We start from the raw sequence: 15,661 nt of genomic DNA on the forward strand, positions 1-15,661 counted from the left end.
CTACTGACTTACACAGATCACCGGATGACATCACCACTGAAATTGACATCACGACGGGACCTGAATGAGAAGAGCAAGAAGATTCTGTCAAATGGCGATCACGCTTGTGCTCTCTTGCACGGCAACTTTTCTCCCACTTCCATCCCTTACTTTCGCCTGATGGATGTATTCCATTGTACCTGGGGATGCCTTCTTCACCCTCCATATTTCTACCTGTCCCCCCCTTTCTTGACTCTAAAGCCCACCCGCTCTAACTTTTTTTTTTTTTTTTTACATTGGTCTCTGTCAGGAAGCTTAGGCGACCCTGTAGAGACTAGCCAGAGAATAATGGGCAGCCTGGCTACCTCCTAGCGGTGTGTGCGGGCAACGTGGGGTTCCATCAGGGGCCCTGCGGCCAAATGCCAAGACACCCAACAGAACCCAACGCAAAACTACGTATTCAACACAGAACACTTTTCTGGCATTTACAGTAGTTCTGTATTTCTTCACAGTGTACATATGGCGCAGATGTGGGAAACCACAGGGGGCGCCTGACCCTAATACTATGCACACTATGGTACAAGCAGCTCACTTGTACAGATAAGAACCTGGCAGAGCAGTTCACTCGAATGATAAGGCACCCATAGACAATCCCGAAGTTTCTCACTCAAGGAATCACATATCTGAAGCTTAAAGACGAAGATACAAGAAACCCGGAGAAATATAGGCGACCTGATGTAGATGGGTGATATCAAGCTCTACGAAGGAACCGAGAAGCACCTTCAGCAACTATTCCATATCAACGAAGAATTCAGCAATGATATTAAGATGGAATTTGGTCTAGACAAAAGCAAGACCCACGGATTGCGTCAGGGAAAATTAATCAACCGGAACTACCAGCTGCAGAGTGGTAAAGAGGTCGAAGCCATGGCAGAGGGAGAGGCCTACAAATACTTGGGGATGATGCAGGCTCAGCGGTTACAGCACAGGGAAATTAGGGCTTCCCTGACCGAAAATTACCATCACAGACTCAGAAGCCTGCTTAAAGCAAAGCTGAATGGAAGGAACACAATTAAAGCCATAAACACCTATGCAGTCCCAGTGCTAACATAGTCTTTCGGGGTCATAGATTGGACTAACACCGAGCTGGAGAATATCATGAGAAAGACGAGGACAATGATGACCAAGAGCCGCCAACACCACCCGAGATCTGCCGTGAAGAGACTGACAATTGCCCGGGAAGAAGGAGTAAGGGGCCTGATAGACCTCATTGAGCAACAGAAGACAGCAATAGTTAACCTGAAGGATTATTTCCAGAAACACACAGCAGCACTCCACCAGGCCATAAGGAAGATAGACAAGCGGTATACCCCACTGAACTTACGCGAGGAGTCCCCCCCAACCAGGAGTTACAAACGAAGCTAGAAAGATTGGCAGAGAATACACTTCATGGCAGACACTACAATGATCTCCGTCAGGATCACATAGATAAAATTGCTTCCAATGCATGGCTCACGAGCGGGACGCTCTTCTCCGAGGCTAAAGGATTTACGCTCGCCATCCAAGACCAGGTAATCAAAACCAGGAACTATAGAAAGTACATCGCCAAGGAGCCCGGAATGTTAGATGATACATGTCAACGATGCCACCTGGCCTCAGAAACGATCCAACACATCACTGCGGGATGCAAGGTGATCACCCAGACTGAGTACATTCATAGACACGACCAGGTTGCCAGTATAATACATCAGAAGCTAGCAAGGAAATACCAGCTGGTCGAAGAAAGTGTACCGTACTACAAGTACGAACCCCAGGCAGTACTAGAGACCTCAACCCACAAGCTGTACTGGGACAACTATAATAACGTATAGGACAATCCCGCACAACAGACCGGACATAATCCTTGTGGACAAGAAGGAAAAGGCTACCTATCTGATTGACATAACGGTACCCAACACTAGCAACTTGCAGAAAACCCATGGGGAAAAAATCAGAAAGTACAAGTACCTAAGACAAGAGATCAAAGAGATGTGTCGTATGCAACAAGTAACGACCATCCCGATCATCGCGTTAACAACAGGTATGGTGCCAAATACCCTACATAACAGCCTAGCAGCAATAGGTCTCCCAGTGAACACCTACAGGGAACTCCAGAAAGTCGCACTCCTGAACACTTGTAGGATAGTCGAAGAGTTCCTCGACCAACAGTAACACCAAACATAACAACAACCACCCTGTGTACTTGGTAGCAATACCCGTCACGAGGTGGAACCCCCATTCGGGGAGAAATAATAATAATAACATCATTACCTACGCCGACGACATGAAAATGCTCTTGCCGTCCAGCAATAGTGTTAGCGAGCACAAGGTTTTTCTTCAAGCCACACAGCAGTTAACTGAACGTCAACTTCCTGGCCTCGATTGGTCTTGAAATAAACCCTCTCAAAACGGCATAGTTGTAGTTCTCCCAAAAGCATAAGAAGTATAACATCACCATATCCTTAAATTGTCAACCCATACAGAATGTCGAATATCACAAAAATTTGAGAATTACTTGGAACAAACAGTTATCCTTCATGGAACATTTCACTAATACAAAGAAGAAAACCCTAGCCGCCAACTGGCGCTCAAAGCCGGAATTAACTGGGGTCCATAATACTCAACTGGTGAAAGAATACATTGTTAGGTGCGTTTCCCCGGTTGCCTTATATACTTCGGTCATTTGGTCAGCAGCTGCAGAAACATACGTAAAAACCTTCCTAAGCATTGAAAATTGGCTTCTCGGGTGGTTAAGCCGGATCTTCCAATTCCCTTTCACTGTATCAAGAGGCATTCTGTATGCAAATATGGAGTGGTGAACACCTTAGAAGATTATTGTTATCAGGAGAAATATTCATATCCTGGACAAGTTACTGACAGGTAGATGCGCCAGTCCTATCAGGCATCATCTCGCACCCACGAAGTCTGAAGCAATCATGCAATCTGCAAATCAAACCACTCCGGTCCAACCTAATCGCCTTGAAAAGCTTTAACAGGATGTTCCCGCTTAATATAATGGAAATCTAGATCGTATGTATAGCTTAGCTTAATTTAATGGAAATCCTGAACCAGTTTCAAGTGAACTGTGAAAAATTATGCTTCTGTAAGACCTACAGAATGACTATCTTCCAACAAACAACTGCAACAACAGTATTAACTAGAACCCATAGTCTCTCTCATGCGGTGCAAGTAAGAATTGAGCTGGGAAGCCTGCCCACCGATGAAGGCAATCCTAAAGCGCAGTTCTCTCAAAATCTCTGCCGTGGTTTCGGATGTCATTTTGGACGTTGACTGCCTAGCAACACAATCTTTTTGCTTCTCAGTGTTATGCTACCATCAAGCATTCGTGCGCGAAGTTTGGTAAGCTGTACATGTGTAAACTCCTTTTTGAGACACCCAGCACGAAGGACCTTCTCTTATTTTTAAACTTTTAATTTTTTGAAATTTATGCTCAGAGTGGTAAATTTTTTTATCTCCTCTAGCTTGCACGCTGTACAAGGGAAAATTATAAGTATCAATCAATTAAATAAATAAATAAATAAAATAAGCCAAAATGTTAACCTACGGTTTCAGATTGGTCCAGAGGGTAACATAATTTCCTAAAAAATAAAGATCGCGGGTTCGAATGGGCCTCCATTAGGTGGTGCGATTTGCAAGTATTTTTAACGTGAAGTATAAATAGTACGATATTTATTTCTGCAATTAAATCGCCTTAAAAACTTAATTCATACTACGGTGCTGTGAACTAGTATTAATTGTCTGAGACAATTAATACTAGTTCAATTCAATTGTCTTGCAAATAATTCCAACTGGTGTTTGAAATTTATTAATAGTATAACTGCAGTGCATTTTTAACTCCGGTCAGCCTATATTCCCTCTGCCCATGCACGGTCGACTACTTTCGGAGAAATATTCAAAAAGTTCAAGATTTGTGAGATTCTATTGTACTTAAGTATATTTTGATTGCATTCCAGATAAAAACTGTTGCAGAATATCTTGGTCGCTTCTCCACTAACTCTGGTGTTTCCCAAGGTTCAGTTCTTTCTCCCACTCTTTTCCTCTTGTATAATAATGACCTTTTTCCATTGACCAGAAATCCTATCCATAGTTTTGCTGATGGTAGTACATTGCATTCCACCTTCCAGTTTGAGAAACGTTTCTCGTGCACAAACAGCTTCACCTACTACCAATTCTTTAAATGCCGATCTCCAAGTAATTCTCCAGTGGGCCAGAGGTAACTTAGTTGATTTCGATCCTAAAACACAGGCCTGTTTTATATCTTGCAAAAAGGTTTCTTCTGCTCGTATGCTTATCATCGAGGACACTCAATTTCTAGACAAGATCACATATCTCTTTCAGGGGTTACCAAGGTTCCTCTTAGCATAAGCACATCCCTCTTAGTCCCTCTTACACATCACACATATTGCTTCCTCTACATAAAAAAAAAAAAAAAAAACTGGGGTTTTCTCTTTCGTCCTCGGCGTTTCTTCCAAATACTCTGTAAAAGTCGCAAATCGCGAAAAAAAAAAACAAAAAACAAAACTTTCTACTCACTCGTACAAATCGCAAATCCGCCTTACAATGGGACATTGTTTCCAACTGAATACTGTTTGGCGGTGCCCCCAAAACCTCTTTCAGGCTTCTAGATTCCATTCAAAAAACAGGACAGTTAGGTTAATTGATGACTCATCTCCAACAGAGTCTCTCCACTCTCTGTCTCATAGACGTTATATTTCTGCCAAATGCCTTTTCTGTAGATACTTCCATGGGCACTGTTCTTCTGAATTAGCTTCTATAATTCCCGCTCTCTCTTCCAAAGCAGTCCGAACATGTGCCGCAACCAGTCAACATGCTTTCAATGCCCAACTTCAAACTCAGAGAACCAACTTTTCTTCTTCTTCATTTATTCATTCAACTTTCGTTTTCTGGAACAACCTTCCTTCATACGTATTTCCTGAAAATTGCAACTACAGAAGTTCAAGTCTAATGTCAACAAGTGTCTTCTTTCATCTTCTCAGCCTTCAACCCATGCACGGTACTAAGTACTATACAGGGTGTCTCAAAATTATTGGTACAAACGTTTAGGGGAGGTAGGTAACATCTAAAAGAATGTGAATCGCATAGAAACCCATAACCGGAAACGTCACGGGAAAGTAGTAGCAGAGGCACAAGAAGCAGAAATGACACAAGACAGCAATTAGTGGCAAACATTTATTTGACATAATATTAACAATGGAGTACGAGATGGATGCATTTCATGATGTTACAACAGATGCTCGACAGTTCCACCATGAGACGCGATGCATGCGTGACACCGACGCAGCATGGATTGGCGGACACGGTCGAACACATCTGGAGTTTCTTTGACAGTAGCAGCAGCGCAGACGAGTCTCGCCACGAGATCCATTTCCGTCTCCACAGGCTATTCATACATGATAGATTTGAGGGCCCCTTCACAGAAAGAAATCAAGGCTCGATAAACCAGGTGAGCGTGGGTGTCAGGCAACGGGTCCACCATGGCCAATCCATCGACGCCCAAAACGCCTGTTCAAATGTTCACGAACACACCTTCCATAATGGGCAAGCGCCCCGTCATGTTGAAACCAAATGTTGCGTCTCACATTTGCTAGAACACCGTCAAGTAACCGTGGTAGAACTTGTTCAAGAAAGATCCGATATTTAGCGAAGTTCATGAGGGATGGTAACGGGAATGGGCTGACTAGGCAGTCACCGACCATACCTGCCCACACATTTATTGCGAAACGATGTTGTGCCGCATGGGGACGCACACCGTGTTAGTTGTCGTGAGCCTACACATGAGCATTGTGCTGATTGAATAAGCCTTCCAGAGTGAAATAAGCCTCATCCGTGAACAAAACATAGGCTGGAAAATTCAAGTCTTGAACACTTTCTTGGAGAAACCACTGCGCAAAAGCCACACGTAGTAGGATTATTCTGGATGGCATTCAACACACTTTCTTCCATGGCGGGAGTTCGCATCGAACGTGGTCTGCCCGCACTACTCCTGTTACCTCTAAATGACCCATAATCGCACAAATTTTGATGCACATGCGCAAACAAACGGTGGTCCTGTACATGTCTGTCTGGGAAGCGTTCTGCATAAATTCGTTGAGAGGCTCGTCCATTGCCCTCTGCTAATCCATACACAAGTGCATGTCTGCCAGCTCACAGTTAGTATATCGATGCATGCTCTTCGTGCGGCGACTACTGCTTGAATGAGTAAACCAGAAATTTTCCCTCTCGCGAACTGATGAACAGCGCCGTGTACCGACTTACGGTGATGTTTCCGGTTATGGGTTCCTATGCGATTCACATTCCTTTAGTTGTTACCTACCTCCCCTAAATGTTTGTACCAATATTTTTGAGACACCCTATAGATTCTAATACGTTTCGTGTTTGAGGTGTTCATAAAAAAAGAAGATATTTATCAGAAGAGCCAATGCAGTTCTTAAAAGTTTTTTTTTTTTCAGTTCAACCAGAGCTTGTGGGTTATCTGCGCAAGCCTTATTCTTGAATGTCTCCACAGATAAATATTTGCAGGCGACAAAATAAACGCAAGTACTTCTCGAGAAAGTTTCACTTACTGCTACTCAGTATCAGTACTGTTACAATGAAATTGCACTTTGACACTTGTCTAAATATGTCTTACTCCATACGCGATGAGGTCATGTGTTCTGAATACCTCGAAACACACCGTTGACCAATATGGGTTGGGCGATAAATGGATAGTGAACTCTATAGAATGAAAGAAATGATGTGGCAGAAAGCTAATAGTGAATAAGCTTATCAGTATAAGTATCTTTAGAATTTATTAGTATAAACTATATTGAGTTTATACTAATAATTTCATATAAAATGAAATAAATTTGTTACTGTTATTTGTAAAAATAATGAGACATATTTGGACTGTTCTTTGTTTCATTAAAATATCTTATCTAGAAAGAATATGCAGAACTCGCCAGCCAATGTTCTAAGTTTGCTGCTGATCTTTTGGATCAATGTCAAGACACCAGTGAAGTAAAGACTGTTCTTATGCAGAGGAGAGGTTTCTCTGATGTTCGACCACATCGCTTCAGTCGGCTACATCTCGCTGTGCAATATGAGCAAAAAGAGGTTAGTGAATAAAGAATTCATAGGGAAACAAGTTATGGTAAAGTGATGCTTGTAAAGTTACAATTTTTACCTGGTTCTTAGAAGTTGGAAAAGTAAAACGTTCTCTCCACGCAAGAGAGAGATGCAGTCCATAATTTTACACAACCGCTACAAAATCATTACACTAACGATTATTTTACCTCCATTGGCTGATAGGTGACTTTTTCATAGACCCTGAACTTACAGGTTCCTCTGACTCTAGTTTCAAATAAATTTAAAGGTAGACCTGAAACGGAGAACTCCTTCAGAAGTTGAACCTTGATAAAGATCTAGCACCCCGATACAGCTTTATTACAAAACGGCTGACAATTAACCGTTAGACATTGGTAATGATTTATGTCATTCTTATCATTCAATCTCCCTGAAACAAGATTACAAAATCTCCCTTTTAGAACTCTGCAAAAGTAGCAAGTGTATAAGTCTCCGATTATTATAAGTTTTGAGTCGAGTGATATCGACTCAAATCTTATAATAATCGACACCATAAATTGTGTTCACTTGTTAGCTTGGTAAAAAAATGAGCGCCTAAGACTGATCAACTGGCAGTAGACTAAAGCGCCTGGATTCGAAATTAAACTTTTCCAGGTGAATTTTCCGTTTAAGTTGAAGTGTCTGTTTAATTTCTTGCGATGTACTAGTTATGAAAAAAACAATTTCCAGGTATAACTGACATTATCTGAATCCTCCTCCTTAACAGAATAATATTTCGGAATTTATCTTTAAGTTAGCGTTTTAAGCTTTATTAGCGATCATTTGAAATTAATATCTTGATATCTTAGCTAAATCGTTGTTGAGAATTTGCCACCTACAGTCAGGACAGTTTCACGACAGAGCAATGAACAAAGTGACCCTGACTATAACCGAGAGGAGGAAGAGATGGAGGAATCGTGTTTAGAGCCAACCATTCCTATATTATTTAAGGAGAGTTTATACCTTGACCGAACACAACACGGCCCAATCACACTCACCGGATGTGAATGAAGATAGGCGTTTCAGTGTAGAATGCAGTGGTAGTACAATACTCCGGAAGTCTGGAGAACTGAGCCGGATACTGGCCTCCTCTTACGTATCGGTGTATGTTTACATAAATGTTAATGTGTATATACATACGTATGTGTGTCTATTATTATTGTTAATATATGTATTTAATTATGTAAATGTGAGATGTCTCTCTCTCTGATTTATAACTGGTCAGATCAATGGTTTCCAATTTTTTTTTTTTTTTCTTTTTAGGTTTAGAATAATAATTTTGGCTATTTGTGTCTCTTTATATTTAAAACTTTTACCATTTCACTATTACTGTAGTTTCGTTTTATGTTATCTCCGTCATAATAGTTATTGATAATATTATTATTTTCTTTATGAACTTGTGTGTATATATACATACATATATTTATTATGCGAAATCCATAAACATGAAAAGTATTAGGACCTATAGTACTTAGTACTGTGCGTGGGGTGAAGTTGAGAAGACAGAAGAAGATACTTGTTGACATTAGACTTAAATTTAAACTACTGTACATAGATTGTAATTTTCAGATAACGCAAGGTTGTTACAGTAAACAGAAGTAGAAGGAGTAAATAAGGAAGAGGAAAAGTTGGTTCCGTGAATCTGAAGTCGGATAGTAAACGGATGCTGATTGGTTTGAAAGCGAGAGAGGGAATTTCCAGTTCAGCACGTGCAGCAGAAACAGAACGTCTATGAGACAGAATATGGTGAGACTTTGCCAAAGACTTGTCTGTAATGAACCCAACCTCTTTTGATTGGGATCTAGAAGCCTATGAAAAGTTTTGAAATATAGTCGATATGTGTTTTGTACAAAGTGAGTAAACGTTTAGAAGAAAAGTAATGCCGAAAGCGAAAGCAATAGCTCAATTTTTCAGTTACAGAGGAAACAATATTTGTGATGTGCTTCTGCCAAGAGAGTTTAGGAGTCATGGTAATCTCTAACTGAGATATGTGATCTTGTTTAGAGATCTGGGCGTCATTGGAGATAAACATAGGAGCAGAAGAATCCGTTTTGAAAGATATAAGACAGGACCGAGTTTTAGAATGATTCAAATTAACTAAATTATCTTTGTCCCATTGTAGAATTACCAGGAGATCAGCATTTAAGGATTGGTGGTGGATATTCAAGAAGATAAAGCTGTTTGTGCACGGCAAATTTTCTCAAACTAGAAGGTAAAATACAATGCGCTATCATTCATCAACAAAACTATGGATAAATTTCCAGTGAACGGAAGAAGGTCATTAATATAGAGGAGAGGAAAATAGTGACGAAAGAACTGAACATTGGGGAGACCAGGTTTCCACAGGTTTAGCGGAAAAGTTAGATGACAGAGAGCCATTTACTATTGTCAGCAGCGAGAGGCCAGACAGAAAACTAGATACCCAACTGTAAAAAACAGCCGGAAATCCATAAGACGGGCAGATTGTTTAGAAGACATTTACGCAAACCACGATCAGACGCCTTACAAATGCCAAGAGCAACTACTTGAGTTTCACCAAACTTGTCCATTAAATTTTCCACAAATAGGTCACATAAACCAATATATCATTAGTGGATCCACATTGACACAATCCCTATTGGCGACCATTGATCCGATAGAAATTTTCAAGATAGTTTAGGAGTTGGCGGTTAATGGATTCTCCATTACTTTTGAAAGAGTATATGAAAGTGCAGTAGGCTCATACTTGAAAGGGAGGGATTTGTCACCCTTTTTTAGGAACTGACATAATGTCAAAAATTATGGAAATCCAAAAGTCTCGGAACTTTATTAGATATGTTGGACAAACAACTTGTGTAGTAGAGATTTGGGAACTGTAGTCGAGATTTTAGGAACTGACTAAATATGAGCAAATTTCCAAGCATCTGGAAAAACACTAGAGGGATAAGAAACTGTAAAAAGGGAACACAGAACAGGAGCACAGGTTTTGAGAACAATTGGAGAAATGCCATCAGGATGTGAAGCTTTCTTGGCATTAGTATTATTCAAATTTCCTCTAACTTAATTTTGACGAAGACCGCAGGAGGCATTGCATGGGATATACTGGGAATTGTAGGAAGCGGGTTAACAATATTGTCAATACAAGAGTTAGAAAAAAGTAGGATGCTAATAAGTCAGCTTCATCTTTAGCCGAGGAGGCAACAGAACCATGAGGTTTTAACAGAGATGGAATTATAGATTTTCATAAGCTGCAGCCAATAACTTTGGAAAGAGACCAAAATTCTCGACTACCGTTTGGGTAAGAAGCAAGATTTCTACTCCTTGCCCTCGCCACGCTGGTTTGGATCTCTGAAACGCTGCCAGAATGGTGTTCCCCCAGGTGTGATTTCACTTTGGGGAACAGAAGATAATCAGCAGGTTCCAAATCCAGTGAATACAGGGAATGAAGCACTGCAACACCCTTCCGTGCATGAAACTGTTTGACGATGGTCGTGTTGTGTGAAAGTGCATTGTCGTGAAGCAAGAACCACTCACCTGACTCGGCCGTGTTTGGCCTAACACGACGAATTCTTTTCAACAGTCTGTTCGTCATTACTCTATAAAATTCGTTGTTGAATGTCTGTCCTTCCGGTACAAATTCTTTATGCAAACCCCTGGCCAATCAAAGAAAAAAAGATTCACCAACAGTTTTGGTTCAATCTACAGAAATTCAAGTCTAATGTCAACAATTATCTTCTTTCATATAATCAACCTTCAACCCATGCACTGTACTAAGTGCTATAGGTTCTCATATCTCTCGTGCTAATCTCCAGTTTAGGATAGTCAATATCCAGCTTTGTATAAATAAAGAACAAACATATAAGTATGCAGTAAAAGAAGATAGGCATTTCATTTGCGAATTCATTTTTTTTTTATTTAAATATTTGGTCAACCATGTCAACTGATGTATATTTTTATGTGTTTAGAAACACGATGCACCTTTGCTTCACTTTCATTTTACTTCGCTCGAAGATAAACACGAACACTTTTCTATCGTTTCTATCAATATAATGTTAACTGGAGAATCATTAATTTTCTCTCCTTCCGAATCGTGTGTCACTTAGTAATTAAACATCTCGGCAATCGACAAACCAAATCGCCTATAGGTTGTGGTTGGATTTGTGGGAGGCTTCCACAACAAATAATAGAAAGGACCAAATAGGTTATTCCTAAGAGACTTGTCCTTGAAATCGCGTGGGATATTGTGGGAGGAGTGCCTAAGTCACGCATTTTGTTTGCACTTTTACTTTAACGTAGTATGTTTACTTCTGATGGAGAAGAGACAGTTATAAAAATTAATAATTTTATATGAAGTGATTGTTAACAAAAGTCATGTAGTGGGGATGGCCAAACTTCGAAGACTTGAGTCTCGTAAGATGATCTTCAAGAAATTGAAAACCAAACAAGAATTATTCACAGTGGAATCCAAACGGACTCCACAAGCAGGAATAATTAAACGAAAAGGCAACTGTCGGTTACTTAATTCAAATTTTCAACGAGGTGCGATTTTCAATGACTTAATAGCATCATTTATACATGTCCGTCGTGAGAGTAAAGGTGGTTTTTCCATTTTGCACGCATCTAGAGAGGTGAGTCTTCAAATCTGATTGAAAACCCGAGGAATTCTTAAAAATCTCTTCTAACACACACACACACACACACACACACACACACACACACACACACACACACACACACACACACACACACACACACACACACACACACACACACACACACACACACACACACACAATGAGTTAGCCATAATTAAACATGAGTTAAAAAGAAAACTGAAGAGCAATATCCCAGTTTGTCTGAAACGTAAAATAATGAATCAATGTATACTCCCCACCATGACTTATGGAAGTGAAACTTGGGCACTCACCAAAAGAATGGAAGAGAAGCTGAGAACTACACAGCGAAGAATGGAACGAATTATACTGGGAATCAGACTGTTAGATAAGAAGAGAAACACATGGATTAGGCAGCAAACTCAAGTAAAGGACATTCTTATCAAAATTAAAGAACTAAAATGGTCTTGGGCAGGACACATAGCTCGAAGACAGATGACAGAAAATAACAGAATGGTATCCAAGAGGAGCTAGAAGAAAACCTGGAAGACAAAGGCGGAGATGGATAGATGAAATTCATGAGTTTGTGGGTAGTAAATGGATGGCCAGTGCTCAAAACAGAAGGAACTGGAAAGTTGCTGGAGAGGCCTTCATCCTGCAGTGGATTGAAAATGGCTGATGATGATGATGATGACGAAAAAGAAAAAGAAAAAAAGCCCATAAAAATTCCTCTCGTTAGGGAGGTAGGCCTTTTCCATAGGTGTATCTTAAGCACCAAAGCAACAAGGCTGTGAAATGTCTGTATATTGTGTTTGTAATAGTGTGTTCTTCGGTCGTTTTTGCCTCTTTGTTAGACGAAAAACCAGATTTTCCGGGAGATAAAATCATGCAGCCCTCGCCCAATACCGACTAATCGGCCACATTATGATAAAAACTCGTCTCATCGAGATGCAGTTCGAACCCGGGACTTTTCCACACGGTGTGGAAGGGCACCGATAATAAATATTCTGCTAGTCACAGGGGTAGTGAAAGACAGAACAATGCACAAATTTCTTGAGAAATGCGAACCGATTTTAATATCATTAATCATTCAATTGCTCTTTGCAAGCTCTTTAGTGTAACCTTTTTATTTCCGCTTGAATCCAAAGTACTGTATTACTTTTAATTGTGAATTTTATCAGCATGTATCTCTGCGAGACCAAAGAGACTCATTCTGCTCACAAGCTAAGGTTTAGCCATCCCTGCTATACAGTATAGGGTAATGAATAAATAAGATAAACTTATCTTAATAAGAAGTACACCTTTTTTTTTAAAAGACCGTTTTAATTTTTATCTCCTGCAGTTTGTCACCCATCCCAGCTGTCAACAAGTGCTCAGGTCACTATGGGTAGAAGGACTGCCATCATGGTCGAGTTGGTCAATTAGACAACGTTTGACACATGTTATTAAGCATGCTTTTCTGACACCTTTTATAGCCTTGGTTCACGTGTCTCTTCCTAAGTCGTCATTAATAAGCCCAATGTGTGTCCCTCTTAACCGATTTATCTACTCAGCGACATCGTACTTAATTTTTCTTCTCCTTTTGCTTGCCACACTACTCTTGGATCACAAATATGATTTTAAAGTGCCAATTACATGGTCTGAAGTAGCTGTCGGATTTTGGGTATTAGGTCACTTTTTAGCAATTACCACCGATATACGTTACATGGGTATTAAAAATTTTTCTCGTTCTTCGTGGTATGTTTTTGATTTCATAATGTTTGGACTCTTCTTACTGGCTGAAATTCTCTGGCTGTTTTCTTATATCCTTTCCAGAGTTAACTGGGCAGAGAAATATTTGGGTCGCATGTTTTGGCCATGGTATCATCCATTTCTTCTTGGGGAGGGAATTTTTGCTGTTGCCTCTATTATGGCCTTTAGCAGAATACTTTTGTGGTACCACACTCATCCACAGCTTGGACCATTGGGAACGTCTCTCAAATATATGGTTACCGATGTCATAAAATTCTTTCTCATATTCTTTGTCATAATCTTTGCCTTTGCAACCGGAATAAACTCCATCTATAAAAATTATAAAGGTAATGCTTCTCGCTCTTATCTCAGTGGAGTTGGAAATGGATATATTAATGGAAATAGTCAGCCAACTGCTTTCTTAACGTGAGTATTCTTAAGAAATTTTTTAATATTAAGCTAGTATATTTTATAAAATGAACAGTTAGTATAATACCATTTAATGTAGTATTCATCTGAATATATTATCGAACAATCCAACATTGTTATAATTGACGCAGTTACTACAAGGTGAGGAGTCATATTTACACTGATCATATTCCAGAAGAGGACTCTTTATCTGGAACATGAGTAGTAGACTGACGGTAACAGTAAACTATTCTAAAAAAAGTCCAGTAATTTGAAAGCTAAAACTAGCATTAATTACATTATAATTCCGAAGTTATAGTACAGTATTACACATTTCATAATAGTTCACATTCGATAACTTCATTACCACTGTTTTATCAGGGAAATTTCACTAGAGACAATTTGCTGTTTAATGAGAAAACGAAAGCGTTTAAAAGCAGTTCAATATTAATGTCAATTATGGTAAAGTGAAGTTTATTCTGTTGTGAATATAAACAGGATTACATTTATTAAGCAATTTAAATCTTACTGAAAAAGTCTCCTATTTTTCATAAAGTCCAGTTATACAATAAACCGTCAACCCCACACCAACCTCATATGGAGTTTGTTAGTCAATAACAGATTACAAATTCTTTGACCGTCAGCTTATAGATTTGTGAAGGACATTTGGTCTCCGATAAAAGTAAGTTTTTTCCTAGAATTTTCCAATAATCGTTTCATACTACAAAAAGACAAATCGTTAAAGAGAAAATACAGTGACTCTTGCCTGAGTTGCCTTGATTTTGATCCAAAATAACTCGAGTCGTAACCAATGATAGAATCTTCTCCATAATTTATTATGGCGTGGTCCACGTATCGTTTATGAGTAGGGGTCTCTAGTACGGCCTAGGGCGCATACTTTAATACGGTACGCTTTCTTTGATCAACTGGTATATCCTCGCTAGCTTCTGTTTTATTATCCTGGCGACCTGGTCGTGTCTATAGGTGTACTCCATCGGGGTGACCACCTTTCATCCTGTGATGATGCGCTGGAGTGTCTCTGGGGCTGGATGGCATCATCGACATGTGTTATCTGTCAGTCTCCAGTCCTTGGCGATATATTTCCTGTAGTTCCCGATGTTGATTACTTGGTCTTGGATGGCGAGCATGAATTCTTCGGTCTCAGGAACGAGCCATACGTTGAAAGTCATCTTATCTATGTACTCGATGGAAGTTATTGTTTTGTCTATCATGGAGTGCCTTCTTCGCCCATCTTTCTGCTTTGTTTCTTATGAGTGAGTGAGGTCTCCTTGTTAAGGCTTGTTAAGGTTGAGCAGTTCGTGTCGTTTGTCTATCTTCCTTATGGCTCTGTAGATTAGCGCTATGTCTTTTGGAAGTAACCACTCTGGTTCTGAATTGCCTTTTTTTGTTGTTCAATGAAGTCTGTCAAACCCCTCCCTCTTTTCTGGGCTACAGCCAGGCTCTCTATGCCGGACTTCAGGTGGTGTTGGCAGCTCTTGGTCATCATTATCCTGGTTGATCTCATAATCTCCTCCATCTCGGTGTTGGTCCAATTATTATTAACCGATCCGATGGAGGAAATCCCCTGGTGCCGTCAGACACTAAGTACACAAATACACATAATCTTTGCCCCTTGGATGCAAGGATTAGGCAAATTAAAAGTCATCCATCGCCGAGATGTGAATATATGAATGTGCATGAATACATGGCAGAGATCATTAGGATAACATCTACGAGTACAGTTACACCAATGAGCCAAAACCTTATGA

General features: G+C 39.9%; 1 protein-coding gene across 2 annotated transcripts in view; it reads left to right on the top strand.

The window, feature by feature from the left end:
- The window catches only part of LOC150080199 (short transient receptor potential channel 5-like), a 93,278-nt gene that overhangs the window by 61,687 nt on the left and 15,930 nt on the right, over positions 1-15,661 (top strand). For both annotated transcript variants that reach the window (XM_090381206.1, XM_090381207.1), the window contains exons 6-7: positions 6,979-7,152; positions 13,096-13,910. In XM_090381206.1, the coding sequence (XP_090237332.1) occupies positions 6,979-7,152; positions 13,096-13,910 (989 nt within the window). The remainder of the gene's footprint in view (positions 1-6,978; positions 7,153-13,095; positions 13,911-15,661) is intronic.

This window comes from Mastigoproctus giganteus, chromosome 9 (assembly GCF_048544385.1).
Source record: "Mastigoproctus giganteus isolate SK-2022 chromosome 9, ASM4854438v1, whole genome shotgun sequence".
NCBI classification, from domain to species: Eukaryota; Metazoa; Arthropoda; class Arachnida; order Uropygi; family Thelyphonidae; genus Mastigoproctus; species Mastigoproctus giganteus.